Below are 25,064 nucleotides of genomic sequence, written 5' to 3' on the forward strand. Positions count from 1 at the left end.
ACGAGAGGAGCCCTATCACAGCCCGCACAAGAATTTCGCCAAAATCATCCACCCGACAGCCCATTGCGGAATTTGGAGAACTTTCAAAGGTAACAACAAGCAAAACTCGACAACCACCGCCACCATGAGGACGTACGACGATACTTTCTCGGGCCAGAAGATTTACCCTGGCAAGGTACGTTTTCCCGATTTAATTCGCGAGCCCCGTCAATGCGAGCCGGCGAGCCTTGGTGCGAGGAGGGAATCAAGGCCGGTCGAGTGGCATCTGGGCTTGGGGAGTCGAATGAAATAGGCCATCACTGGAGTGGTCAAGGGACAGAAAATACTGACGGTTTCTCCATCACAGGGTAAACTCTACGTCCGTGGCGACAACAAGACCTTCCGATTCTCGACGGGCAAATCCGAGTCTCTCTTCCTTCAGCGCAAGAACCCCCGCCGCATTGCCTGGACCGTTCTCTACCGGAGACAGCACCGGAAGGGTATTTCTGAGGTACGAACAAGCCCCCGCCGCAACAGCCAGAGATGGCGAGGTCCCCCGGCACCGACCCGGACACCGCGCCCCGGCACAAACCCCGAGGCACAAAGGCCGTGGACGGAACGGGAGGATACACACACATCAGGAGGAACAGTTGGATGCTGACCCCTTCAAACAGGAAGTCGCCAAGAAGCGCACCCGCCGGACCGTTAAGTCGCAGCGAGCCATCGTCGGCGCCTCCCTCGATGTGATCAAGGAGCGACGGACCATGCGCCCCGAGGCCCGCAGCGCCGCGCGCCTGGCCGCCATCAAGGAGAGCAAGGACAAGAAGGCCGAGGCCGCCGCGGCCAAGAAGGCCGAGAAGGCGAAGAACGCCGCGCAGGCCGCCAAGGGCCAGTCGGCGAGCCGCATCTCGAGCAAGCAGGGTTCCAAGGGAGCGCAGATCAAGGTTCAGGCCAAGACCCGATAAGTTAGTTATGCTGCTTTGGGGGGAGGGGAGGAACGCGGAGTCGGGTCGGTCTCAGGGTTTTTTTCTCGTACTCGCTGGGAGGGGGCATAGGGTTTTCTCCCGCTCGATAAAAATACACACGACAACGTTCTGAAGAGGGCCGGTTGCATGGAATCCTACATCACTGGGCGATAGCGGTATGGGGATGTGCATGAGTTAGCTCACAAGAATGGACAGCTTGTGCATGATCTGAATAGCATGTCCGCCCGTGAGAGCGCTGAGATCGACGTCCCCTTTGTAGCTGTCCGGCAATATCACGAGCAACGCTTAGCCATCGTGAGACACACCACAGTCGGTAGAGAGGCATTTCGAGAGTGAATGTTGATTTCTAAGTCCCGGTCTCTAATATCTCCCCAAGGGAATCTGACTCGGTAGTACGTTCAAATGCGCAAAGGATCTACAGCTTAGCCAGGACCCCCTCGGCGCCGCTTGCTGCTATGCTCTTGGGCACGTCCTTCTCCGCATAGGTAACCTTGCCGTGGTCGACGATGACGGCATACCTCAGCGTCCGGTCGCCGGCAGTCCAGCCAATCCTCTTGCTGAACTCGAGACCCGCGTCGGAAGCAAAGATCTGTCCGTTGTAAGCAAACATAAGCCCCGAAACTAGACCAGGTTCATCCCGGGCATGGAGTAGACAGAGAGAGGAGGGGAGACTCACGATAAAGTCACCGGACACGCCGTTCGCCTTGCCCCAGGCGCTCATGACGAAGGCGTCGTTGCTCGCGATGATGACGACGTGGTCGACGCCCTTTGCCTTGAGCTCGGTGGCGTTGCGGATGTACGAGACGACGTGCTGCTCCTGGCACGTCGGCGTGAAGGCGCCCGGGACGGCGACTAGGACGACCTTCTTGTTGCTGAACTCTGTGTGCCCCATCGTCATCGTCAGCCTCCACCCTTATTTTTTTGGGGCGTCCACACTAGTAGTGGCTGTTATGTTTGTGCTATGGTATTTTGCTTACCCTTACTGGCGTCGTACTTGATCGGGATGCCGCAGGCGATGAGGTCCTTCTTCTCCTCCGTGTAGGGGATGTAGGTGAAGGTCACGCCTTCGGGGAACGAGTCTCCGGCATTGAGTGCGGACATGGTTCTAGAATGGGAGGGATGGCGTTTTACTTCTTCCTTTGGAAAAGAGTTACGAGCTTTTTTGATGGCGGGTGGGAAATGGAAAGGTCAAGGCGAGTTCCTTCAGGTAAGTAGCTCAAGACCGGCTTGATATCGGAGCTTCAATGTCTTGGAGGGGCCGAAGCATAAAAGTGGGATTTGAGCTGCAGATAACCCCCACCGAGTACCTCGATGGCCAGGTCTGATCAAATCCCGGCGAGTTCCATGGGACGGTGGATTGGTTACCATGTATGGCATGTGAATGAGATAGGCTGCGGTCTATGAAACCGAAAAGGGATATCTACTTTCGTTTTACTCAGGAGAGAGTGAGTAGGCACGTTGGCCAAGCGATTACGTTCAAGTGCTGCGGACAGCATGTACAGAACCGGTGACCGGAGCGCCGCCGAAGAGTTGGGCCTACTATCTCACAATGGCGATTCCCGATGGCGCAATGGCATAGCATGGCCTTCCAAGCAGTCGCTCCCTCCCTCGTTCTAGTGGTTGATTATGAAAGCAGACATGCAAGGCCAACCCTAGCTTGGTCTCTCAGCGGCGCATAGTAGATATCATCTAGCCTCCCGGAGCCATGTGGACGCAGGCTCCGGGGCGGCCGGCCGAAACGGAGCCGAGATCAGGCAAACCCATTTCGGTGTTCGGACTAGATATACAAGAGTATATCGGTCACCACCCATAGTTAGATATGGGAATGGGAATCGAGTGTTTTTCCTGTCCACAGCTTGAGATCACATGAATGCTCACTTGCGGCGTTAAGTCGAGTCCCAGGTAGGCAACGATTTAGCTACTATTATTGGCTTTGCATGCAGATGACGACGCTGGGAAGTCATCATTACTACTCCGTGGCGCGCCCTACGAACGACGAAGACGCCGAACGACCACCGAAACCCAGAGAACTCCGGTGGTCTGATTTCTCAACTACCTGATCACACTTCCTCCTGAGCTTCCGGTAGAAAGGATATAATCGCATTTGTCGAACAGGCGGTTTTATCATCAATCATCTAGGAGCCAATTTGATCCACTCACAAACGATGGCTACCGAATCTTTGCCCCCATTCCCACCTTTCACTCTGGAGACTGCCCAAAAGAAGGTCAAGGCAGCCCAGAATGCATGGAACACGAGGCAAGTACCGATACTTCGTGGAGCGTGTCAGAGAATATGAAGGCTTACACAATCGACCTCGACAGAAATCCGGAGGACGTGAAGATGGCATATACGCCCGACTCCATCTGGAGGAACCGAGACAGCTTCGTCCAGGGACGAGACGAGATAGTCAAGTTCCTTAAGCAGAAGTGGCACAAAGAAAATGGATATCGGCTGAGAAAAGAACTATTTGCATTCGTTGATAACAAGGTATGCGCCAACTGGCCTCCTGGGCCGGATCGCACTGACGATTTGCTAGATTGCGGTGCAATTCTGGTACGAGTGGCACGACGATGCCGGGCAGTGGTGGCGAACTTACGGGCTAGAAGACTGGACTTTCGCAGAGAACGGGTTGATGAGGAAGAGGCAGATGAGCGGGAACGATGTCAAGATTTCAGACGAGGAGAGATGGTTCAAGAACGGCATTGATGTGAATTCTGTGGATATCAGTGAGAAGCATTGGTAAAGCTAAATGGTACTCTAGGTAGGTTGGCTCGGGTTGGTTAGCTGAGGTTAGTTGGTTAGGTAGGTAGTAAATTAGGTACCTAAAAGTAGTGGTCAAACGTCTTCTCAACCAAGCCGGGGTTGTTAATGGGCGGCTTACTTCTGCCGCTGATCTGCCGTCATGGTGGCAAGGCAATGCCATCATAATTCGTGCAAAAGGAAGAGAGTTCGGATTCAGATGCACAAACCTGTCTTACCCTCGGTGCAAGATCGGCCCAGAGCTATAATTGGGAGCCTGGAAGCAATAGCCTCGGGCCAAAGGAGAGGGCGAGAGGCTGTCAAAAGGGCTTATCGATAACTAAGCCGAGTTACGTTGCTATTTTGTCCCGCATTTTCCACAAAAACTCGGCGGGATCAGAATTACAATGTACTTCTGAGACTACCAAGCAGAAGCCAGTTTTAAAAACCCTGCGAATGGATTGCTTCAAGGACTTACGGAAACCACCTTGAAGCGCAAAGGATCACTGTTGGCCAACCCAGCAGTCCCTGTCATATCAGAACAATGCCTTCCGAGACATACCAAGCCCACCCGGCAGCGGTGCCGGACGGGGGCCGAGACGGAGGTCCCGATACTTCCGCCCCCCACGACGGCGCCGCCCCGCACCATTCCGGCCGACCTGGAACGGCCACCAGCACCGCCGAGATCGATACCACTCTCGTCCACCCCGGATCCGTGAAGATAAATGTCGAAGGCGCCTTTATCGTCGATCAGGGGAGCACTTCGCCGGGGAATGGCAGAGGCTCCCCTAATCACGACACGAAGGATATCCGGCTGCCAAACCATACCGCCGTTGTTAGTCATGTTGCTATTGACGTATGTCTCCAACCTCCCGGTCTCCCCAATCCCCACCCTCGTCTACTCCTGTGGCATGAATCGGACCCGTTAGCTCACAACTATTGGCAGATTGGCGGCACTCTGGCGAAACTCGTCTACTTCTCTAGGGAAGCACACTCTACCAACCCCGGCGGTCGCCTGAACTTCCTCATCTTCGAGACGGACCGTATCAGTGACTGTATTGAGTTCATGAAGCATCTGAAAGCCAAGCAGCAGGCACTCAACGGTTCTAGACCCGGCGAGCTGTGTGTCATGGCGACGGGCGGTGGTGCCTACAAGTACTACGACATGATCCGCAAAGAAGTTGGCGTTAATGTGCTGAGGGAGGATGAGATGGAATGCTTAATAATTGGTTGGTGCTGCCGGAGAACGCCTCGTGTGGTCTCAGTCGAGCTAATTCGTTGCCCCTTTCCAATCCAGGTCTTGATTTCTTCATTACCGAGATCCCTCGCGAGGTCTTCACATATTCAGAAACCGACCCCATGCACTTCGCCGAGCCGTCAGACGACATATACCCATACCTGCTGGTCAACATTGGCTCCGGTGTTTCCTTCCTCAAGGTGTCAGGGCCGCGCAATTATCAACGAGTGGGCGGTACTTCCCTTGGAGGAGGAACGCTCTGGGGCCTGCTGAGCCTCCTGACAGGGGCCCGCACCTTTGACGACATGCTTGACATGGCATCGCGCGGCGATAACTCCAAGGTGGACATGCTAGTGGGTGACATCTACGGGACCGACTACGGCAAGATCGGGCTGAAAAGCACGACCATTGCCAGCTCCTTCGGGAAGGTGTTTCGCATGAAGCGGGAGGCCGAAGAGGCGGCCGAGGACAGCGGCGGCCTCAACAATGGTGACAACTACTACCACTTCCAAGAGCAAGAGCAACCACAGCAACACCACCGCCAACAATCCCGTGACTCCCTACCTTCCTGTGTCTCACCACCGGAGCCCTCGCGAACCGCCGCCAACTCGGCAACCCCCGACCACCCCGACGACCCGTGCGGCAGGCACCCGCAGCCGTGCTTCTCGAGCGCCGACATCTCGCGGTCGCTCCTGTACGCCATCAGCAACAACATTGGGCAGATCGCCTTCCTGCAGAGCCAGATCCACAACCTGTCTGACATCTACTTTGGCGGCAGCTTCATCCGCGGCCACCCGCAGACCATGAACACGCTCAGCTATGCCATCAAGTTCTGGAGCGGCGGCTCCAAGCAGGCCTACTTCCTGCGCCACGAGGGCTACTTGGGCGCCGTTGGCGCCTTCCTCAAGCGCCAGCCCCGCAACTGGGGCCGCAGGGGCAGCTTCGAGGCCGAGATGCTGCTGGCCCGGCAGCAGGCGTTCGAGGCGAAGGAGAACCAATCGGAGCTTGGAGCGGTGAGGGAGCATGGCGGCAGTAGTGATGGCGGTAATGACGATGCTGTTATTGTTTGATGGGGGTGTGGAGGTTTCAAGCATCCATCCGCCCTTGGCGTTGAAAAAGGGTGTGTGGTAAGCCTGGCGTTCTGGAACCTTCGGGTCTAGCATACTGCATTCATGCGTGTTACGAGGTGCTTGTTTGAGACACGCATCTGGAGATATATCGAAGCTAAGTCATAAGATTTGCTGAGTATCTAGTCATAATTAATACTTCACTCGACCAAATCTGTACAAGATCGGTCTCTGAGGCCCCCTTGCGATTTGGAATCATTCGGCGCCTACCTTATCATCCGTCCACCTACTAGAATTAGAGAAGCTACCTGTGCAATCATCTCATAACAACCGTTGCCTGTCCCCACAGTTCACCTTTGCAGCGGAGCATCATGACGTTGAGAGAGTCCGGCCCAGGGGCGGCACCGGGCCATTACGTCAAGACATCGTTCTATACCACCACCAGGCAACTCCGTCCTCATCCAGCTCTTTCCAGCGTCCTGAACTTTATCACCATCAAAAACTTCTGGCCTTAATCTTGTTAAAGGACATAGCTACAATCCATCACGGAACTCATCCCTAAAAACAAATAACCAACCACCCACCACCATGCCTCGCGAAGGAACTGGACACTCCGACAACGCCGTCGAGACAGGCCACAACATCATCCACGGCGCCGGCGAAGAGAAGGTAAGCAAAAGCACCCGAACCTCCCCAAAAGCCACATAACATACACCGACTACTCCCCCCACCCACCAACCAAACAACAGACGCTGATCCCCCCAGCAGCTATCATCGCACGTCAACCGCGCCGACAAGGCCGCGCCCCTGCCGGAGCACGAGAAGGGCGCCGGGCTGAAGGACGTGGGCGCCAGCGGCGGGCAGAGCCAGGGGCTCGCGTCGGGGCCGGAGAGGGGCCAGGGGGGTCGGGGGAAGCAGCATTAGAAGTCAGATAGATATATGTATACCTAAGTAAACTGTGAAATGCATATTCGACTTTTTATTTTTGACATACATTCATCGCGGATAGAACTGAACTGGAATATGATGGGACAGTAAATTTACGCCGTTCACGACGGGATTCCGTATGCTAGCTAGCTTCTACGCTTTCCAGATGATTGTAGAAGACAAGAGACCTTCACATGACGGTCAAGAAGCTCAATATGACGGTAGACATGACACAAACGAAGCTAAAAGTTCGCAGCCCCCCTTAGATAATGGTCGTCGACTCTCCCGGCCGGGGAACGACGTAGCTGGACTCTGCGGCCGCCTTCTCCATCTCGGCGGCGACGAGGGCGATGAGGGCGGCGCCGACGCCCGAGCCGTCCTTGGCGATGCCGATCCGGACGCGCGCCGCGCCCGCCTCGCCGATCCCGTCGACGGCGCGCAGGGCCTCGTAGATCATGTCGCGGAAGTACGGGTAGTGCTCGACGAGGCTGCCGTCCACGCCGATGTCGACGGGCTCGTCCGCCGAGTGCTCGAGGCTCCCCGTCTGCAGGACGATTGCCGCGATGGCGACCGCGGAGAGGCGGGCGGCTCGGCGTCCGACGGCGTAGGCGACCTCCTTGAACGCCTGGGCGTCCTCGAGGGACGGGGAGTAGACGTGAAGCTGGCTCTCGAGTTCCTGGCGGAGAATGGAGAGCTCAGGGGTCGTGTCGGCGGCAGCAACGGACATGATGGCGCTATCGACACCCCACTGCGTGTAGATGCTCGAGCTTTCGCCAATGGTGGTCGTCGACTTCCAATCATTGTGGCTGGAGTTCTCATCCTTGAAAAGGGAGACCTCGGCTTTCTTCAGCATGTCCAAGACGGTAAGTCGGAGGATCTCACCAAGGAACATGCCCGAGACACGCTTCTCGAACATCTGGATTCCAGGGTTGACGCTAGCTTCGTCTAGCTGAGAATCCCAGCTTGTATTGGGCAGAACGTTGAGTTGGTTGTCGAAAGAACCCCATTCAGTGTTGATGACCATGTTGCCGGTCGACTTATCGAACTCGCCCTCCATCGGCTTCTTGACATTCGACAGTTTCTCGACGTAAGCGCCGTTGGTTCCCGTACCGAAGATGGCGCCCAGCACGGACTTGACCTTGCCAGGAGCGGTATACGAACGTGCCATCAGAGTTCCCACAGTGTCGTTCACGAGAGCCGCCACTTTAACGGGAAGGTGGAGCTTGTCAATCTCTACTTGCAGGAGGGCGCAGACATCTTTGCCAATCGCGTCTGGGATATCGAAGCCCTTCGTCCATCTTATGAGCGTGCCCCTATTGATCCCTTGCTGGTGGACTGGGAAGCTGAAGGTGAACCCGAGGCGGAATATTTGTTCATCCCTGTATCCTTCCGGAGTGCTCACCGTCTTTCGGCGTCTGACATGGTGTTCATAGTGGTCCCCGTGGTGGCTTTGGAGGAAGAGCTCGACCTGCTTCGCTAGGAAGGCAAATAGCTCGGGGGCAGTCTTGGCAGTCATAAGCTCCTTCGGGATGGCTACCTTGGAGAATGTGAGGTTGAACGTGGTATCGCCATTTAGCTGTATGGAGCACACTCGGAAGTTGGTTCCTCCAAGGTCGACAGCAAGGTATACACCCTGATGTCCAGGTTTAGCCAACTGAAGCGAAGCTTGGCGCGAGTAACTAGAAGCTTACCTTCTCAGTACCATTGGGCACCGCAGTGACGTATGTCGGGATTTGGCTCAGGCTCGTTCCGTCCTTCTCTAATCCCTCACCTGGGGGAACACTAGGTTAGGTTCTGCTCGTGCCGCTGAAACTAGGCAGAGTACGTAATTACCCATCTGGCGGAGAAATTCCTTGACTCCTTTGTTCACATCCTCGTCCGTGTATTCGAACTGGGCGGCAACCCGCTTGGTTTCCTCGACTAATGCCATGTTGGTTCTCGAGGTCGGAGCCGCGGTGGGGAAGGGCAGTGGGTTTTCGCAGATTGGCGAGTCAGGGACCAGCTGTGCAGAAGGAGAAGTGAGGAAGGGATGGCCAGCTAATATAGTCGAATAATAGAGCTTGGCGTCTGGAAGGAAGAGCTGCAGGGCCTGGGGGGGAGGGGCAGGCAGTCAGGACCAAGCAGAAGCAGCGAGAGTATATAGCGCAATGAACTTACTAAAACAAATATCAGGACAAAGAGAGAGAATAGGTGGACCGGGCCAATGCCAGTGGTCCCCTGGGATGGCAGCAATTTACGGGCGGGAGGAAGACCGTTGTCGTTGGTGAGGGAATTGAGTTTTGTGTCGCAATCAGATGTTTGTGAGGGCGAGGAGATAATTGCGCGCCACCAGGCGCGGGGCCGATTTGGGGGCGTCGTTTTGTCGGTGTTGGCGGGGTATCGGTGCTTCTCTGGGGAACGCCCCTCTGTAAACGGGCCGGATTCGCGGACAGGGATAGTAGGGACAGCAATGAAGTCATCAAGCGAGGGAAAAAGAGAGTTGTTGGACGTGGGCCTTGGAAATCAATAATTGGGCGCCGAGCAGCTGCTGAGGAAACAATTGGAAAGGTTGAGACAGGTGGGAGAGGATCTAGCCTTCGCTTTATCACAGGATCGGAAGAGGACTTGGTGGCTTGGACCCAGCCGTCTCTCGACTGTCGCGAGGGGTTTCCAAGAAGCGAAGTCTGGTCCAATTTGTCAATTAAATGGTGCTTCAGAGTGCAGACAGACGCATGTATCTCGTACTTATGCAGGTGACCTTTGGCACACTCTTAGGCGGCGTCTATGCCAGAAACTGCGTGACAGAATCCAAGGATAGGTGAAGAGCCAGTTGCAAGGTGTCAAGAAGAAATGCAAGACACAGAGTATACGTAGGCTAGGAATCAATTAACAGAAGATCGTGGAATGCCTCCTTTTCTCTCGGAGATTCAATTTCTACCCAATACAAACAATTTTAAGGACAGGGATGTGGTTCCACAAGACATCGCGTACCAAAACCAGGTCGGGAGTTCGAGTCTAACTTAATCTGGCAAGAGATCGGCAGATCTTAGAGCGGGCCTTCCCTTGAATCTGTACTGCGTGGCAGTGAATCTGTACCTAGTTCCAACTCTTGAAATGACGAGCATCGAAAAAGAGTACACTCATATCAAGCAATGGTAAGTGGGAGAATGTAAAGTCACGGCAAAGCTTGAGTGTGGTGGCGAGGCGCACTGGAAATGACGGTTTCAATTTATTCGACAATCGTGGCTTCCAAGAGCCTCGAAGGTGCTTCTGGAGCATGACGACCAATATCTTACATGTTCCCTTCATCAAGCCCATTACCAAGGCACTGGGCAAACTCCAACCCACATTATGCTCAGAGATATCCTGTCCGGCCGAGTCTACGCCGTGAAGGTTCTCTTGACGACGAAGAATGCCGCCATAAGAAGGGCAGCCAGCATCATGAAGACACGGTTCCGGTGCCCATCACCTGTTATCGTTGTCAGCACAAGTCCAAGCACATGTTCAGGGAGCACCCCCGGCCTTCGACCTACCTTCCTGATCTAGACTGTGGACCAGTACCACGAACACGTTTAGGGGGAACCTCAGGATGCTATACACCTTCCCCCGCACGCCGTCCTCAACCACCTCGCTCTTCAAGAAGGACATGCTGGGGAGGTAGGCTCCAATGGCCGCCTCGACGGCACATAACGTCCAGAACAGCAACTTCTCGTTCTCCAACAGCACGGCCCCGGACAAACACGCGCTGACAAGCAGCGTCATCGACATGAGGATGAAGATAGTGCTCTCCTTGTTGTGGGCCGGCGTTGAGAGGGAGAAGAAGGCCGAGCCGGCCATCATGGCGCACATGAAGCTCGAGAAGATGAGGCCATACGGCAGCTCCTCCTCAGAGCCCGACTTCGCCCTGGCGCTTTTCAGAGCCGCCGACCAGAAGAAGATGAACAGGTACATGGCGCCCTCAAAGACGCACGACGTGATACCCAGCGACAGGATCCGCTTGTCGCCGAGGATCGTCGCGATGCCACTCCTGATGTCGGCCAGGGAGCTGCGGCTCACCGACTTGGCGCCGTAATTTTCGCACTGACCCGCCAATCTTGGTTAGCATCTGGAGAAGACTCTCGTCGGTGGGGCTTATTTCCCGCCCCAACTCACCCAAGTCCTCCAGATCAGGTATGCCGCCGTGATGCTACACGCAACACTCGCCAAGAAGGGCCAGACCCGCCCGCCCAAGGACGCCACCAGCACGTCCCCCACGATGCCCGAGGTGATGGCCACGATGCAGCTCAGCGTGGTCATGTAGCCGAACACGGTGCCGAGCTTGAGGTTCGAGGCGCCCAGATCGCGACGGTGGTACTCGGTGATCATCCAGGCCTCGAAGACGCTGTACAGCAGCGTGGTAGAGATGCCGCCGGCGAAGCGGCCCGCAAACAGCAGGATCAGGTTGTCGCTGAGCATTGTCAGGCAAGTCAACGCATAGGTGCCGCAGTACACCAGACACGCCAGCCGCCGCCCGTGCCGGTCCGCCAGCTGGCCCGCAAAGGAGGCCGACATCGCCCCCGAGATGAACCCGGCTGCGTATAGAGCCGCGACCGTCTTCTCCGGGATGCCCTTTTCGTACTTGTAGATGGCGTAGATGTGGGGCCCCTGAAGTAAAGGAGATTGGGTTTGCTTAGCTTGAGCGTCCACACGTTGGGGGGGAAGCAACCAAGGAGAGATGACAGGCTCGGGTGTGACCTACCTGCAGCCAATCTGCAGCAACAGCAAGAGCATAGACGGGGAAGAAGTCCATCTGGAACTTCCGGACAACTTCTCGGCTCACAGAACCGCCATTCTCAATGAACGAGTCCCCATCGGCGTCGCTATCTTCCTGAGCGAGCTCCGAGGCGAGGAGATCTGCCTCGGGGGGCTTTCGGTCCCTCTGGTATTGCCGGTAGAGCAGATATGCATTACCGGCCGCAAAGACGGCGAGGTTGATTTGGTAGAACGACATAGTTTGGCTGTACTGGTGTGTGGGACTTTGGGACGGTTTACCAGGCTGCAGGAAGATCGGAGCAGAGCGAGGGGATCATCTAGTAGGCAATTTGAGCGGTCAATCCCTTTGCACCCGCTGCGGGAGTCCAGGGATGATGGAATGGAATTCCTGAAAGGGCGGCTCCCTGGATATGTCGCTCCTGATACGCGAATGTCTTACAACACTCTCGGAGCTTAGCCGTGCTTGACCATCTCCCGTTTTACGATTGACCTGGTCGAGCAACGGGGCAGAAAAGGGTGAAAATGAGAAATGTGCATCGCGCCCTGGGGAGAATCGCGACATCTGATCGAAATCTGGGACGGGGTGGTGGGCTGCATTCCTGGCGCCGCCTCAGCTCGTATTCGTGCCAGATCAAAGCACCTAGCTAGGCATTGGTTAAGCGCGGGGTATAATCCTTCCATTTCCTCGAATCGAAGATGATATTTAGGGTGTAAAGCAGCCCTGGGCACAAATCAAATGAATCAAGTTCAAATGGCAAATAAATCAAGTAAGTCAAATCATAGGAATCTGCTTGCTTGGAGCCTCCAAAATGGAACTTGGCGATCTCATCGTTCTAGATTCTGGGAGTCTCCAAGCAAGCGGATTTGGGACCTGAGTTTCTGGCATGCATTACCTAAGGTACCCCACAGCCCCGGCCGGAAACATGACTTGCAAGGGCTATTGAACCTCCTGAACATGGTGCCTCTCTCTTCCATTCTAATAATAAGGAGCGTTCGACCCATGAGATGCAACAGGCTATCCCTTCGACCCCTCCGGCAGACGAATCCCCCCATTTCGCCTCTCCAGGGCCACACGTGATCTGTGGAGACCACAGCGGCGTATCTCGCAACTACATTTACAATCAATCCTCTTCTAGGTAGCTGAGGCCTGCACGTATCGACTCCCACGGTCACGATAAGTCCTTCGGTTCTATTCGCGAGCGGTCTCTCGAAGGTGCCTCGAGGTTCCCCCATAATGACTATCTCAGCAGGATGGAGAAACACAGGGCAGAATGTTTACGATATTGAGAATGAATGGTAGGTGTGTCTTTAATGGAGGAGGTTTGCCGCTTAAAGCGGCGGCCAGCACCAGCCAAATTCAGCGGCAAATCTCATTCTGCTTGAGTGCTCTGACCTGGCGACTGACTTGTATCGTCTTCTACCTAACATATAGGAAAAGACTCCTGTGTCATCTAGCTAAACGGGTCTCGGTTCTCTCATATATTTTGCCTCAGAGACGTGGATGGTTGGATTGGTCCAAACCAGTCCTTATCACGTGCAATATTGCGCTAGTCTCGAAGGAGGCAGCAGGACGCAAAAGCTGAGGCTGTATCGAGATATCAATGATTTCTTTTTTCGGTTGGAGAAACCTGATGCGTAGCAGGCGAAAACCCAGTGATGATAAACATGGAGGAAGGTACAGATTAATATGGTCAAGCTGATGGGTTCCGCTGATGGAAGTCCCCTGTCAGCGGACGCCTGGTATCAGGACGACGATGATGCCATCGAGAAACAAGGGTTGAAAGTTACTGGCAAAGATCTGAAATGGCCAAAAGGACGGCCGTGCTTATTTCTACGACTAATAAGAACCCGGCCTCGAAAAGCGGCATATTCCAGACTCAGGCCCTTGGGCTGGGATCCGTCATCGGCTGGTCTGTTTCTGAATGTTCCACGCAGCTCGTCACAAGGGGAATTGCGGCTGAGCGCAGCCTCAATTGTGGAGATGCAGATGGGCGTTAGGTACCGGTACCCGTCATCAAGCTTAGGGTGGAAGCCCCCGCACTGGAGAAGCGTCGAAACCCAACCTACCGCTCCGTACATACGTGGGATGTTAAAAGCATTGAAGAGGGTATGTCAACTTGATAGGTCACGGGTATTCCGTGCACCAAGTGAGGTGCCCCGATATTGGGCCTGATATTGGGACTTGGAACTTGGAACTTGGCGATGTGGCTTTGCATCGACAAATTTGTGCTCAGCCACCAAGACCTTAGGTAGCTACCTAGGTACCACCTAAATAAGCCAGGCAGCTCAAAGTCCTACGAGTAAGAGTGGGGTGCATGTACAGGGTCCTACAACTTTGGCGAAGTCCTAGTCCTACACAGTAATTCAGTCTCCGTACAGCGACACAATTGCTAAGTTCAGGCATCCATTGAGAGCTTGTTTAGGGCCCAACGGCTCCCCATCCTGCCAAACCTGAGAGAGTCTCCTCATGAGGACAACCGAGTAAAAATGGCAGCGATATATGGGTTGGGCAGGCGGCCCTGGCTAGGTAGGCAAGGTATGGGTACCCATCAACTCGAAACCTGTCACCAAGAGGGATCAAATGCCCAGCCCTGAGTCCTGGACAAGAAGGTTATGGCTCAGTAGCGCTGGAGGAGCCCCGCATAAGCAATGGGACAGTGTGTGAATGAGAACAAGGACAAGAAAAAGCCTTCATCTGCATCAGGGCCCAGGGCCAAGGTCAAGTACCCAATAAGTTAACGCTACTTTCAATTGCGTTATGTTTTCCTTTTGCCTTCGGATTTAATCCCCCCTTTTGGTCATAATTCGTTTCTTCAAGGACATAAGACGTTGGCACTGCGATTGAGACAACCTTCCGTCGCGGCGAACTATTCTCCCGCGCTACCCTGAAAGCCAAGACCCGACTTACATATGTAGACTTCAAATTCACTTGACCGACTGGGGCCCGTTTTGAAAGTTGCAGATACGATTGCCAATTGCCAGACTGATCGGTTCTGTCGACCGTCACAAAGTTGTCAGCGCAACGTCCCACCCGCCCTCTCATGCGTCTTTGTGCTTGCAGGCCCGGGTCCGAAGCACTGCCCTGCAACATCCACCCGCCCCCCTCAGCCTTACAACGCAATCGGAACGGGACCCAAGGTTTCCCCCAAAGCCCACCCCTCCAGGTTCCCCGACCCGCGCAGTCCTAGTCGCATTCGACTAATTTCTCACATCTCGTTTCCCCTCCAGCCCTCCGCCCTCCACCCTCCAGCCCTCCGCCAGCCAGCCAACCCTTCAGCTGCGCGCCTTTCGTTCTGCTGAAAACTATCCCACCCTCGCTGTTCCTCCCCCCCTCGCCTGTTCATAATTTACCATCTCCCCATATGAGTTCTCGCCTGAAAGCCTTCGGATTCGGCAAGCGCAAATCTACCGCCAGCATCCACAACCCGGACTTTCAGCAGCAGCACCAGCAGCAGCAGCACCAGCAGCAGCTGTACCAGCAGCAGAGCCACACCCCCCCTCCTCCTGCCGGTGCCCCTCAAATACCACAGCAGTTCCCTTCCCGTCCCGGTCCCGCTCCATCTCTTGCCTCCTCATCCTCCCTCCAGAGCCTCCAAATGAATCATCCTGGATCCGGCCCAAGACCGCCAAGCTACACGGCGAACTATCCTCCTGGTCCCCCGCCCCCCGTTGGTCGCACCAGCCCGCTGACGAACCAAGGCCCTGCTCGCACGCCGCCCTCGCAGATGGTTGGCGGTCCTCCACCCATCAACACCGGTGCTCCCGTTGCTGGATACCCTCCGCCGGTGCCCATGAACGGGCCTCCTCCCCTCTCGATGGCCGGCCGTCCGCCCCCAAACTACGGCGGCGCTCCTGGATATCCTCCACCTGCCTCTCAACCCCAGGGTGCTATGGCTGCCGCTCCCTACGGTAGACCTGCTGCTGAGGTCGAGGGCAACAGCCGAAGTAAGGCTCAGCTAATCGTTGGCATTGACTTTGTGAGTGCCCCCGTTCTGCATGCCGGTCGGGTCTTGCCTTGCTCTCAGATCTCGTGGCTAACCATCCTTTGTTTGTCACTCAGGGCACGACCTTCTCGGGTGTAGCATTCGCATTTGCCACGAATAATGAGGCAAAGGAGGACATCATTACCGAATGGCCTGGTGCCGGTTCATACACGAAGCAAAAGGTGGGTACTCGTTGCTTGATTTGAATTCCTGCTGGCGCAGGACAGTTCCGTTTGCTAACTTGCTTGCGTTCGATTACCAGATTCCCACTGTTCTTTACTACGACCAGTATCAGAAGGTCGTCGGCTGGGGCCCCGATATTGCCGAAGCCCTCGCCCCGACTGGATACCCGAAACCTGGTGTGCAGAAGGTCGAATGGTTCAAGCTCCAGCTGATGCTTTCGGGCAACACCTACATTGACCCCATTAACCTGCCACCCCTGCCACCTGGAAAGTCAGAAATCGATGTTGCCGCCGACTACCTCTTCAAACTCCGGCAAGCCATGCGAGCCGCCCTGCAGAAGACGCTGGGCGAGGTGTTTAATCGCGAGGAGAGGAATATTCGCTACTATCTCACCGTGCCCGCTATCTGGAATGACGCCGGCAAGGCTGCGACAAGAGCTGCCGCCATCCAAGCCGGCTTCCTCAGGGATGAAAATGACAACCGCCTGACCCTTGTCAGCGAGCCCGAGGCCGCTGCTCTGTTCTGCTCCAAGACGGGCCTTTTGAATCTCAAGGTTCATGATGCAGTCCTGATCGTGGATTGCGGTGGTGGTACTGTTGATCTGATCGCGTATGAGGTCGAGGACGAGAATCCGTTCACCGTTGCTGAATGTACTGCCGGCTCCGGTGACTCTTGCGGTTCAACAGCACTGAACCGCAACTTCAGCAACATTCTCCGGACCAAGATCCGCAAGATGAAGCTGCCCGACGGCTCCAAGACGGCTGGTCGCGTGTATGCCAAATGTATTATGGATTTCGAGAACCGGATCAAGGCCGATTTTAGGAACAACGGTCAGAAGTGGGCCGTCGATGTCGGTATCGAGGCCGAGTTCCCAGAGGCGGGCATTGAGGAAGGCTACATGACCTTCACCAACGAGGAGATTCTGCAGTGCTTCGAGCCCGTCGTCAACCGCATCCTGGAACTCGTCCGCAACCAGATCATCGCCATCCAGGCACAAAACCGCACATTGCAGAACATCCTGGTCGTCGGTGGCTTCGGTGCTTCAGAATACCTCTTCCAGCAGATCAAGCTTCACGTCCCGCCTCAGTTCCAGTCCAAGGTCGTCCGGCCAATGGACTCGGTGGCTGCCATCGTGAAGGGTGCCGTTACCGCAGGCATCACCGAGCGCGTTATTACCCATCGCGTCGCCCGTCGCCACTACCTCATGGCCACTCTCCAGCCGTTCAAGGAGGGCTACCATCCCGAGGCCTACCGTGTCCCGTCTCTGGACGGCAAGGACCGCTGCAAATTCACCCGCCAGATCTTCGTCCAGAAGGGCCAGAAGGTCAAGATCGGCGAGCCTGTCAAGGTCTCTTTCTTTAGACAAGTCGCCCCCGGTGCTACTCTCATGTACGAGGATATCCTGTACGCCTGTGACGAGGATGCCTGCCCCGAGTATACCAAGGATCCCCGTGAGTTGCCCTCTGTTATTAATCTCCCCATTGTTACCCGTCAGAACGCTAACTCCTCTCTGCAGGTATCAAGGAAGTCGTCACCCTCACGTCCGACCTCTCACGGAAGAACCTGGAGAAGGACTTTGAGCGGATGGACACGCCACAAGGAACATTCTACCGCGTTTACTTTGATATTTACCTGACCCTGGACGGCTCCGAATTCAGTGCGGAGCTCGTTTGCCAGGGAGAAGTTATGGGCCGCTGCCGGGCAAGGTTCAGGTAGAATATCTGGCACCGGGCTTTTGGCGGAGCTGCTCTCTTCATATAGTCCTTTTCTTTGCGCGCGCGCTCTTATACCGCCTCTATTGATACCTCTTGGTTGGAACGAAAGGGGCCTGGCTGGGCATTGAGTACGAGGAGAGGGGAGGGGAGAAAGGAGGGCAATGCACGGCATGAATGATGATTGGTGCTGATCTTTTGGCATCATCGCGCGTCAATTCTGTTCATCAACATACGGTGCAGTTGGACTACCAGCTGGATGGGCCCGTCGGAGGCCTTTGAAGGAGCATGTATGTTGCGAGATCTAAGTCCAAAAATGAGATTCTAGATTCGGCATCACGTTGGAAACTGAGCTAGTGGGCGATGAGGGGCGTGCGCACTGATTTATGACTGCTTGATGGTCAAATAGATGATTTTATTCGAGTTGGATTACAGTACGGAAAGGAAGTATGGGACCTACCCATCATCGATAGACCCCCCGGACAGCATCCTGACGGCTACTCCATAATGATGGCCAACATAGCACTCTCAGTCCCTATATAGGGGATGGAATGATAACCCCCCCTCTTATAACTAGGTTTCGAAGATCCAGCTCCAGGTTTAGCCCGTTCCCTATGCCATGGCTTGCTCCATGGTATGCGAAAGCGTGATAACCAAGAGGAACCCGTCTATCTCAGGGCAGGCACTCATGTTTGTATCACGAGGTGAAATACTGGTAATCCTGAATGCATGGTCATCTATCCATGGATCTACTACGCATTCTCGGAATGCACACCTTGACGCCATATTATTGCAAGGACGCGGAACGACGCCGCGCGCATCGTTCAGGCCTTCTGAGATCGTCTCCCTTCTCACAGTGTGCCCACAAGCCAGGGAACCCGCAGCTCCCATCACGTCGCCGTCTTCTCTCGCCTTGTCTAATATCCCGCTCCTCCAAGGAAAAGGGGGGCCCCACGGTGAAAATCAAATCAACCCATGTGGTGGACATGTTTTGTCCCCTCCCCCCAGATTCAACCCTTCTTCGCCCTCCTCTCCCGCCGTCTCCTCTCCCACTCTGCCCGCTCCTCGTCATCGCTCCCGCTAAACTCTGCATCCTCGTCGCTCTCATCATCATCGCCGCCGCCACCGAAGCCGCCATCCCGCTGCTCGGCCTCCGACCCCACCGCCTTCCCATCCCCAGCAGCAGGCGCCTCGACAAAGTCACCGGCGTTGAGGGTGGCGTACTCGTGGCGCTGGATGAGGTCTCGCAGGGCGGCGTTGCGCGGGTCGACGAGCTGGTAAGGGGTGAGGCCCCCCTTGTTGCGGGCGCGCGTCGACGAGCCCGCCTCGAGCATCATGTCGACCAGGGCGGAACCGAACTCGCGCTGCGCCTCGGGCTCCGAGTTGAGCCACCGGATCGCGCTGTGGAGGGGCGTGTCGCCCTCGAGCCGGTTGGTCGGGTCGCACTCGAAGTTGGGCTGGTCGAGGAGGAGGTCGATGATCTCGTCTGGTTTTGGTGGGAGGGGTCAGTGGGAGGTTTCCGTTGTGGATGGGTTTCTGAAAGGGGGCAGGGGGGGAGGGGCCGAGAGTTGGAAAGGAAAGGGGCTCACAGTTTCCTCTTGATGCTGCCTCGTGGTAGAGGTGGTTGCCCATTACGGTGGTCGTCTCGTTGAGAAGGCGCGCGATCTCGTCGTCACCCTTCGCCTCGAGGCACTCCGTCAACAGGTCTGTGTTGTTCTGTCTGCATGCCTCGATGAGGAGCTCTTTGACCGAGGCTCCCTGTCGGCTGTTAGCTGTGTACTTGTCATCCAAGGTTCCTTTCCGAAGGCAGCTACCTCATGTTCTTCTTCATGCCCTGCCATGGCTAATGACGGAATCAGGGGCTTCCTTGGCCTCTCAACCCAACCCAACTCGATACCTATGCTGTCTAGAGCGATGAGGGGCAGTGGTGTTGTGAATGTTCCCTGAAGGCTGGAGCAGAAGACGCCGACTTCTGAAGATAAGTCTGTCGCAGTGCCTATCCCGCTAATCTTGCCCTATCTCGTTCTTGGGATGGGCAGCACAGCTCTTAATCTTTTGGCCCGCGTCACTGGCAAGCTGTGTTCCAGGAGGTGGCAGTGAATGCGGGCGATCCGGTGTGGACTAGGGGCCTTCGGAGGGGCGGTTTCTACGGATTCCGGCGGGATGGCTCAAACAAACAACCAATCAGACGTTTGTCGCAAGCACTAGAATCGCATCCCTGCAGCGAGTTGGTGGGGGACGAGGTACCTGACTAGATGCTTTTGTAGCCCTTTTTCTTTTGCATGTGGTGACTGACTGTATCTTTTCGATGAGAAAACCAATTGCCCTTCCTTGAACTGTACACATACGGCCCTGACTCCGGTACCCTCCTAATATCTCAGCATGCTTCTCTGTACGGTCCCCCAGCCCCCATCCCCCCATCTCGTCCCGCCCTCCCACCATTCAAGACCTCAAGCTGACTAGCATTCTTCGCCAGTCTGCCCGCTCTGCTCCAACATCCTCACCGTCTCCGCCATGGAGACGGGTCGCAACCGGCTGGAGTGCCGCACCTGCCCGTACGAGCACCCCATCGACCAGACCATCTACTCGCGGCGCAACTTCGTCCGGCAGGAGAGGGAGGACGTCTTCGGCGGCCCGGGGGCCTGGGATAACGCCCAGAAGAGCAGGCAGCAGTGCCCCGCCGAGGGCTGCGACGGCGATGAGGCTGCCTTCTTCCAGGTCCAGATCCGCAGCGCCGACGAGCCTATGACGAGCTTCTTCAAAGTGAGTGATCTCTTCTTCTCCTCCTCCTCCTTCTTCCCTTTTCAAGGTTATGCGCCGAGGGGGATGCTAATGTTTGGGGTTTAGTGCATGACCTGTGGGAATCGCTGGAGAGAGAACTAGTGTGGTTGGGATGAGCGGCGGAAGAGGGTCAATTATACCAGTGGATTTCACAGGCATTGCGTGGTGTTGGGGCTGATCAGAAATTTTGTTTTGATTATGGGTATCATTTGCCCCGAATGGGGGCCTCGTTTTCCAGTTTCCTTGATGGTTGCGCCGTGTTCCGGAATCCATCCATACATAGCCAATCCTCGTCTATATTCCTTGACAATAGTCGTTCCTTATCAACATCTCGCCAATTCGTCACCGTGCATAAAGAATCGCGAGGGTCATGTCTCTCGGGACCTGGCAGGCATCCTCGCTGCATCTCGTGTGGCATCCTTCCCCGGGATTCCCCAGAAGACATGGACCGCCCGATCAACTTCATCGGGTCCTTCAATGTCTGTACGATCGCCCGCCCCATGCTCATGTCCAGCCCCAGGGCAAAGGCGAGAGGCATTCAGGCGATGGTTTCCCTGTGCCATTCCACAGCCGCACTCATGCCTTCTTGGACAAGCGCATTAACCAGATCCGGGCTGATAATGTCCTGCCTGAACCTCTCCTGCTGTAACAACTCCAGATTCTTCAGAGTCGGGCCGGGATAGGTCAGATACTTCAGGTAAGGGGGCCGGGCCCAGTACTGGAGGTAGTCGAGGTACGCGATAAAGGCCGGGTTCGTGAGCAGCTTCTGGGATGCGAGATGGTTTAGGTAGAACGGATTTCCAAGAGACTGGACAAACTGCAGAGGGTGCTTGTCAGCGGCAGGTTGGGAAGCCAGCGATAGGGGAGTAGCAAAAGTAAACGGACCTCGAGTTCCAGCTCGAAGCGTGTGTAGCCACCGAACTTGGGCTCGTTGTCTGACGGGACAGGGGGTGGCCCCGAAGGAGACGCCATTAGAACGTCTTCATGTGCCGAAGTCGATGCCATCGCGAAAATGCGTCTGGGGAACGCGCTCGACGCTCAACTTGGGGGAGCCAATGCTCTCGATGCAGCTTTAGGATTCGGAGATTGAGGTGAGGTGGGGCCAGGCCACTACCCAGTGCCCACTATATTTAGCCTCGTGGCGACCATGGGGTCCATGAGACACTACCTACAGTACAATATATGCGCGTACACACTCTTATATAAATAGGTAGGTAGTAAATTTAGGTCCGAGTCTACGCAGTAGGTGGAACCCCTGCTAATGATACACTTGGACAGCTAGAAACCTGGCTGATGCACAAGGAAGGGCAGGACTTCACATGTCAGGAAGCAAGTAGCGCATGCCATTGAAAGGGAGAGAGGGTTGTATTAATTAATATTATCACTCTCAACTCGAGATGTTCGTTATTCTCGCCAAAGTCAGTCCCGTTCAGGATCGAAGACAACCACGAAACAGGCTCTTCTCCCATTTCCACAACCCCTTCCCGGTAGGATCGGAAGGAAAACAGCAAAACCGAAATCGAGAGCTCCTGCAATCCTCATAAACAAGCCAGGTTTTGGGGTCGGTCCCCGTGGCTCGTTTCATATCCGACATGTCGACATAAATCCTATCTCTCATCCATCTCTCTCCTGCCTGTTCAACCTGTTCCGATGCCGCTTTAGAGGGCAGCAATGGCGGCCATCAGTGCGGCCAAGGCCCCGATCGCCAGCGGTTTGGCAGCCGCGGCGAGGTTCGTGCTCTCGGTGGGGACGCCACCGGCGGTGTTGGTACCGCTGGGTTCGTTGGTGCCGCTCGGGCTCTCCGCGGTGCTAGGGCTGCCGGACTTGGTGTTAGAGGGCTGCCCGGAGGTGACGGTAGAGTTGCTGCCTCCCGTCGGGGCGGAGCCGCTGCCCGTCGTGGTGCCCGACCCCCCGGAGCTGCTGGATCCCGAGGTGCCTGTCGCGGTTGCGCTCACGCTGGTGCCCGATCCCGTACCGGCGCCCGTAGGGGTGGCCGTGGCGTTCAGGCCGGCGGAGTACTCGACGCATAGCTCCGCGCCGACAGACTGGGCTGCCAGTAGGTCGCTGGCAGCAGTGCAGGCCTTGATAAGACACGGCGCGGCGAGAGCGGCGATCGCGGTCTGGGTCGGGCCACAGGCACAGCCTTGGTCATTGGCATCGCAGCCGGCGGCGGTGATGGCTGATGCAATGCAGGAAGTCTGAGTGCTGTTAGCATCCGAGGCCGGCAGGGATGCCGACTCGTCGAAGGCGAGCATGGCACCAAGGTCTGGGAGCAACTTACGGCACAGGGAGGTTCACCAGAGAGGTTCTGAGCAACCGCAACACCGGCGGCGGCGAGGAAGATAGCGGCCTTCATTGTAGTGATTAATAGCTGAATGCTAGAGTTATTGGAGTGGACGAGGAAGATTGGTTCGAAGCAAGTGATACGAATTGATATGGAATCGTGGAAGTATGACGGTTGAAGAGTGAAGAAGAGAGGTGATAGCTTCGAAGAACACGGAAGTCGGGAGAAGCTTCCTTTTAATAAGAGCTCCAAAGATGCCCCTTGCTGTCGTCTCCTTCCCCAGGTCAGCTCACTGGCACTTTCCTCTGATTGGCAGTGAGACTGCGGATCCAGGCCCGATTTAGATGATGATCCACCCAATAGCTTCTTGGGGTGGGCTAGGGAACAGGGGTCCTTCCCGCTTTGACCCTGTAGTGCCTGTCTTAGTCCAGGTGCAGCTGCCCGTTCCTGAACCCAGGAAGATTGCACTCCAAATCCGAAGTTTGATTTGGGCAATTCGCAGCGAAGCCCGATGGTAGACATATGGCAGACATATACGGGTTGTGGACGTAAGTAGGACGCGTAAATACAGTACAAGTACAAGTACAGTCTGTATGTACCTACTTGTACATCACCTTCATTAAGTTCCATTGGTAAGCATGCACTCTGATGGATTAGGAACCTCTCGATGGCATCTACCAAGCCACTCGGCACGGATACGAAGCAGGTCTGCCGTGTGTGCTGTACCGGAGCAGAACGCCGAACGGCACGTCTCTATTCATGATTCGTAGAGGCCCCAAACGGCAAACCCGCAGTTGTGTCGTGGCACCTGTTGCTTGCAATGTCTACAACGTGCTTGGCCCTTTCACTCTCCAGGTCTAATCTCGCTCCATTTCCCACCTAATTCCACCTTCTCAGCTTGTTTCTGCCAGAAACGTATAGCCTCGTCAGCTACTTCTTCGCCCTTCGCAATTGCGATCTCGTGCCCGCAGTCTAACTCGGCAACCTCGAACCCGTCTGTCCCAAGCACCTCTGCAGCGTCATGGACAAGCTCCTCCTTGATGATGACGGTGTCGGACGCCCCGAGCACCAGAAGCACCTTGCCGCCCTGGAGCCCCGGCAGGAGTCCCCCGGCCCTGGCCCTTCTCGCCGAAAGCAGTTTCCCTAGGGCCGCCCAGTCCCGGCGCTGCTCGTATATGGGCGCGTGTCGGATGGTGCTCATGAACGCTGGGATGAAGCCCCGGTGGTGGCCGAGCTGCCAGGCCATGACGGAGGCGACGGTGTGGCCCGGCCGGCGTTTGGAGAGGAGGGCGCTGTCGAACGACGACCCTCCGTTGGCATCGCTGTTCCTTTGCCGTGCCGTCGGCTTTGTCTGGGCTACTTCGATGGCTAGATTGACCTCGGTGACAGCTTGCTTCGGAGAGATGCGCCGACGGACAAGGCATTCGAGGGCCCATTCTGGAAATAGACCCGCCGAGTAGAGAAGCTTGCTCTCCCAGCCGACATGGTCCCTGCGGATGAGCCCTCCGCCCGCTATCAGCGTGAGGGATCGCACCATGTGTGCAAAGTACTGCGTGAACGAGACAGCCAGCCCGCCACCAAGCGAATAACCAACCAAGTGGAAGCCGTTGTCTCCCGTCCAGGCCAGGCTCGAGGAGGCGAGGACGAGGAGGACCTGGGTTGTGTAGAGTCGGATGTCATATGGCACGTCGACTGGCGCGTCAGAGTACCCGCGTCCGAACAGGTCGAATACCATGACTCGGTATCCGTTCTCGACGAGCCGGCCCGCGAGATCCGCCAAGGCGACGCAGGGCGTGCCGATGCCGTGCATCAAGAGCACCTTCTCTCCCTCCTCCGGTCCCCATTCGAAGACATGAATGGCACCGTATGGAGTTTGGACATCCCTTGCCCCCGGAAGAACACCGGGATGGTATGGATGGCTCTCAATTTCCTCCGCGGACACGTGTGGTTGGACATTCCTTCGCGGAGACGAGATCCACGGCTTCTTGCGGCTTCCATGTGCGAGCAACGGCCGAAGGATGAGCCCAACCGAGAGGACAACTGTTCCTGCTATGGCACAGGAGCCAATGGCCGAGTTCGGCCGGAGGCTTAGAGTCCAACTAATCATGTCAATAAGCAAGAAGGCTTCCCCCCCGGCAGCTTCTCGTCCTCGGTATTCCGATCCACTTAGGCTAGGTAGGTAGGTTGGGTGCAAATTGGAATCGTCGGCCGCCGATGATTGCCGCCGATCTACCCGGCCCCGCCCCCCACTTGTTTTCCCCTCGGGCGTTCCCTGATCTACAGCTCGGCATGATACCACTCCCAAGCAACGGAACGAAGGAGGGAATGGGAGGAAGGGGCAGGAGCAGGAGCAGGAGCAGAAGCAGAAGCAGTTTGTGGCCGTGTGCCCTATGAACCAGGATTCTAGCCTATCCGTCAACTCCCTCTATGCCCCGTCTAAATAAAATGCAATGG

General features: G+C 55.9%; 13 protein-coding genes across 13 annotated transcripts; 6 read left to right on the forward strand and 7 right to left on the reverse strand.

The window, feature by feature from the left end:
- The first annotated feature begins 61 nt into the window (after positions 1-61).
- QBC33DRAFT_549236 (60S ribosomal L24) lies at positions 62-1,322 on the forward strand. The gene is made up of 3 exons (XM_060428948.1): positions 62-175; positions 347-490; positions 654-1,322. The coding sequence occupies exons 1-3, from the start codon at positions 125-127 to the stop codon at positions 942-944; spliced, it is 486 nt and encodes a 161-aa protein (XP_060279741.1). The 5' UTR covers positions 62-124; the 3' UTR covers positions 945-1,322.
- On the reverse strand, positions 1,214-2,274 carry QBC33DRAFT_549239 (Redoxin). The gene is made up of 3 exons (XM_060428949.1): positions 1,943-2,274; positions 1,642-1,844; positions 1,214-1,554 (listed from the first exon to the last, which is right to left on the reverse strand). Exons 1-3 carry the CDS (start codon positions 2,064-2,066, stop codon positions 1,381-1,383), a joined length of 501 nt encoding a protein of 166 aa, XP_060279742.1. The 5' UTR covers positions 2,067-2,274; the 3' UTR covers positions 1,214-1,380.
- Positions 2,275-3,130: 856 nt separating this feature from the next.
- Positions 3,131-3,709, forward strand: QBC33DRAFT_518483 (uncharacterized protein; the record flags this gene model as incomplete). Its single annotated transcript, XM_060426246.1, has 3 exons — positions 3,131-3,246; positions 3,288-3,453; positions 3,503-3,709. The coding sequence occupies 3 exons, from the start codon at positions 3,131-3,133 to the stop codon at positions 3,707-3,709; spliced, it is 489 nt and encodes a 162-aa protein (XP_060279743.1).
- Positions 3,710-4,249: 540 nt separating this feature from the next.
- Positions 4,250-6,012, forward strand: QBC33DRAFT_459092 (fumble-domain-containing protein; the record flags this gene model as incomplete). The annotated part of the gene is made up of 3 exons (XM_060424911.1): positions 4,250-4,561; positions 4,652-4,934; positions 5,003-6,012. 3 exons carry the CDS (start codon positions 4,250-4,252, stop codon positions 6,010-6,012), a joined length of 1,605 nt encoding a protein of 534 aa, XP_060279744.1.
- A 186-nt stretch (positions 6,013-6,198) lies between these two features.
- On the forward strand, positions 6,199-6,998 carry QBC33DRAFT_549245 (uncharacterized protein). The gene is made up of 2 exons (XM_060428950.1): positions 6,199-6,678; positions 6,778-6,998. The coding sequence occupies exons 1-2, from the start codon at positions 6,598-6,600 to the stop codon at positions 6,931-6,933; spliced, it is 237 nt and encodes a 78-aa protein (XP_060279745.1). The 5' UTR covers positions 6,199-6,597; the 3' UTR covers positions 6,934-6,998.
- Positions 6,999-7,198: 200 nt separating this feature from the next.
- Positions 7,199-8,866, reverse strand: QBC33DRAFT_518485 (putative glucokinase; the record flags this gene model as incomplete). The annotated part of the gene is made up of 3 exons (XM_060426247.1): positions 7,199-8,569; positions 8,628-8,707; positions 8,770-8,866. 3 exons carry the CDS (start codon positions 8,864-8,866, stop codon positions 7,199-7,201), a joined length of 1,548 nt encoding a protein of 515 aa, XP_060279746.1.
- Positions 8,867-10,295: 1,429 nt separating this feature from the next.
- QBC33DRAFT_459273 (major facilitator superfamily transporter) lies at positions 10,296-11,905 on the reverse strand (the record flags this gene model as incomplete). Its single annotated transcript, XM_060424920.1, has 4 exons — positions 10,296-10,384; positions 10,449-10,995; positions 11,068-11,559; positions 11,654-11,905. The coding sequence occupies 4 exons, from the start codon at positions 11,903-11,905 to the stop codon at positions 10,296-10,298; spliced, it is 1,380 nt and encodes a 459-aa protein (XP_060279747.1).
- Positions 11,906-14,894: 2,989 nt separating this feature from the next.
- Positions 14,895-17,910, forward strand: QBC33DRAFT_240253 (uncharacterized protein). The gene is made up of 4 exons (XM_060422904.1): positions 14,895-15,644; positions 15,728-15,832; positions 15,913-17,284; positions 17,350-17,910. The coding sequence occupies exons 1-4, from the start codon at positions 15,030-15,032 to the stop codon at positions 17,547-17,549; spliced, it is 2,292 nt and encodes a 763-aa protein (XP_060279748.1). The 5' UTR covers positions 14,895-15,029; the 3' UTR covers positions 17,550-17,910.
- A 645-nt stretch (positions 17,911-18,555) lies between these two features.
- QBC33DRAFT_580942 (ankyrin repeat protein) lies at positions 18,556-19,386 on the reverse strand (the record flags this gene model as incomplete). The annotated part of the gene is made up of 3 exons (XM_060431234.1): positions 18,556-19,031; positions 19,135-19,303; positions 19,360-19,386. The coding sequence occupies 3 exons, from the start codon at positions 19,384-19,386 to the stop codon at positions 18,556-18,558; spliced, it is 672 nt and encodes a 223-aa protein (XP_060279749.1).
- A 394-nt stretch (positions 19,387-19,780) lies between these two features.
- On the forward strand, positions 19,781-20,634 carry QBC33DRAFT_549263 (uncharacterized protein). The gene is made up of 3 exons (XM_060428951.1): positions 19,781-19,937; positions 20,022-20,308; positions 20,393-20,634. Exons 1-3 carry the CDS (start codon positions 19,928-19,930, stop codon positions 20,426-20,428), a joined length of 333 nt encoding a protein of 110 aa, XP_060279750.1. The 5' UTR covers positions 19,781-19,927; the 3' UTR covers positions 20,429-20,634.
- Positions 20,506-21,512, reverse strand: QBC33DRAFT_549266 (SOH1-domain-containing protein). Its single transcript, XM_060428952.1, has 2 exons — positions 21,212-21,512; positions 20,506-21,143 (listed from the first exon to the last, which is right to left on the reverse strand). The coding sequence occupies exons 1-2, from the start codon at positions 21,329-21,331 to the stop codon at positions 20,865-20,867; spliced, it is 399 nt and encodes a 132-aa protein (XP_060279751.1). The 5' UTR covers positions 21,332-21,512; the 3' UTR covers positions 20,506-20,864.
- Positions 21,513-21,651: 139 nt separating this feature from the next.
- Positions 21,652-23,124, reverse strand: QBC33DRAFT_549268 (uncharacterized protein). The gene is made up of 2 exons (XM_060428953.1): positions 22,608-23,124; positions 21,652-22,524 (listed from the first exon to the last, which is right to left on the reverse strand). The coding sequence occupies exons 1-2, from the start codon at positions 22,680-22,682 to the stop codon at positions 21,985-21,987; spliced, it is 615 nt and encodes a 204-aa protein (XP_060279752.1). The 5' UTR covers positions 22,683-23,124; the 3' UTR covers positions 21,652-21,984.
- Positions 23,125-23,347: 223 nt separating this feature from the next.
- On the reverse strand, positions 23,348-24,981 carry QBC33DRAFT_240304 (alpha/beta-hydrolase). Its single transcript, XM_060422905.1, has one exon. The coding sequence runs from the start codon at positions 24,715-24,717 to the stop codon at positions 23,455-23,457; it is 1,263 nt and encodes a 420-aa protein (XP_060279753.1). The 5' UTR covers positions 24,718-24,981; the 3' UTR covers positions 23,348-23,454.
- Between the last annotated feature and the right edge of the window lie 83 nt (positions 24,982-25,064).

The sequence above is a fragment of the Phialemonium atrogriseum genome, assembly GCF_030411735.1.
Source record: "Phialemonium atrogriseum strain 8032-3 unplaced genomic scaffold QBC33scaffold_30, whole genome shotgun sequence".
Classification (NCBI taxonomy): Eukaryota; Fungi; Ascomycota; class Sordariomycetes; order Cephalothecales; family Cephalothecaceae; genus Phialemonium; species Phialemonium atrogriseum.

Coding starts and splice junctions, on each gene's coding strand:
- QBC33DRAFT_549236 (XM_060428948.1), top strand. CDS start 125: ATGAGGACGTACGACGATACTTTCTCGGGCCAGAAGATTTACCCTGGC. Junction 176..346: donor AGAAGATTTACCCTGGCAAG/GTACGTTTTCCC, acceptor TCTCCATCACAG/GGTAAACTCTACGTCCGTGG. Junction 491..653: donor ACCGGAAGGGTATTTCTGAG/GTACGAACAAGC, acceptor CCCTTCAAACAG/GAAGTCGCCAAGAAGCGCAC.
- QBC33DRAFT_549239 (XM_060428949.1), bottom strand. CDS start 2,066: ATGTCCGCACTCAATGCCGGAGACTCGTTCCCCGAAGGCGTGACCTTC. Junction 1,845..1,942: donor CAAGTACGACGCCAGTAAGG/GTAAGCAAAATA, acceptor TGGGGCACACAG/AGTTCAGCAACAAGAAGGTC. Junction 1,555..1,641: donor GCGTGTCCGGTGACTTTATC/GTGAGTCTCCCC, acceptor TACAACGGACAG/ATCTTTGCTTCCGACGCGGG.
- QBC33DRAFT_549245 (XM_060428950.1), top strand. CDS start 6,598: ATGCCTCGCGAAGGAACTGGACACTCCGACAACGCCGTCGAGACAGGC. Junction 6,679..6,777: donor ACGGCGCCGGCGAAGAGAAG/GTAAGCAAAAGC, acceptor TCCCCCCAGCAG/CTATCATCGCACGTCAACCG.
- QBC33DRAFT_240253 (XM_060422904.1), top strand. CDS start 15,030: ATGAGTTCTCGCCTGAAAGCCTTCGGATTCGGCAAGCGCAAATCTACC. Junction 15,645..15,727: donor TAATCGTTGGCATTGACTTT/GTGAGTGCCCCC, acceptor TTTGTCACTCAG/GGCACGACCTTCTCGGGTGT. Junction 15,833..15,912: donor GTTCATACACGAAGCAAAAG/GTGGGTACTCGT, acceptor TTCGATTACCAG/ATTCCCACTGTTCTTTACTA.
- QBC33DRAFT_549263 (XM_060428951.1), top strand. Junction 20,309..20,392: donor CTATGACGAGCTTCTTCAAA/GTGAGTGATCTC, acceptor TTTGGGGTTTAG/TGCATGACCTGTGGGAATCG.
- QBC33DRAFT_549266 (XM_060428952.1), bottom strand. CDS start 21,331: ATGGCATCGACTTCGGCACATGAAGACGTTCTAATGGCGTCTCCTTCG. Junction 21,144..21,211: donor GCTTCGAGCTGGAACTCGAG/GTCCGTTTACTT, acceptor CACCCTCTGCAG/TTTGTCCAGTCTCTTGGAAA.
- QBC33DRAFT_549268 (XM_060428953.1), bottom strand. CDS start 22,682: ATGAAGGCCGCTATCTTCCTCGCCGCCGCCGGTGTTGCGGTTGCTCAG. Junction 22,525..22,607: donor CTGGTGAACCTCCCTGTGCC/GTAAGTTGCTCC, acceptor AACAGCACTCAG/ACTTCCTGCATTGCATCAGC.
- QBC33DRAFT_240304 (XM_060422905.1), bottom strand. CDS start 24,717: ATGATTAGTTGGACTCTAAGCCTCCGGCCGAACTCGGCCATTGGCTCC.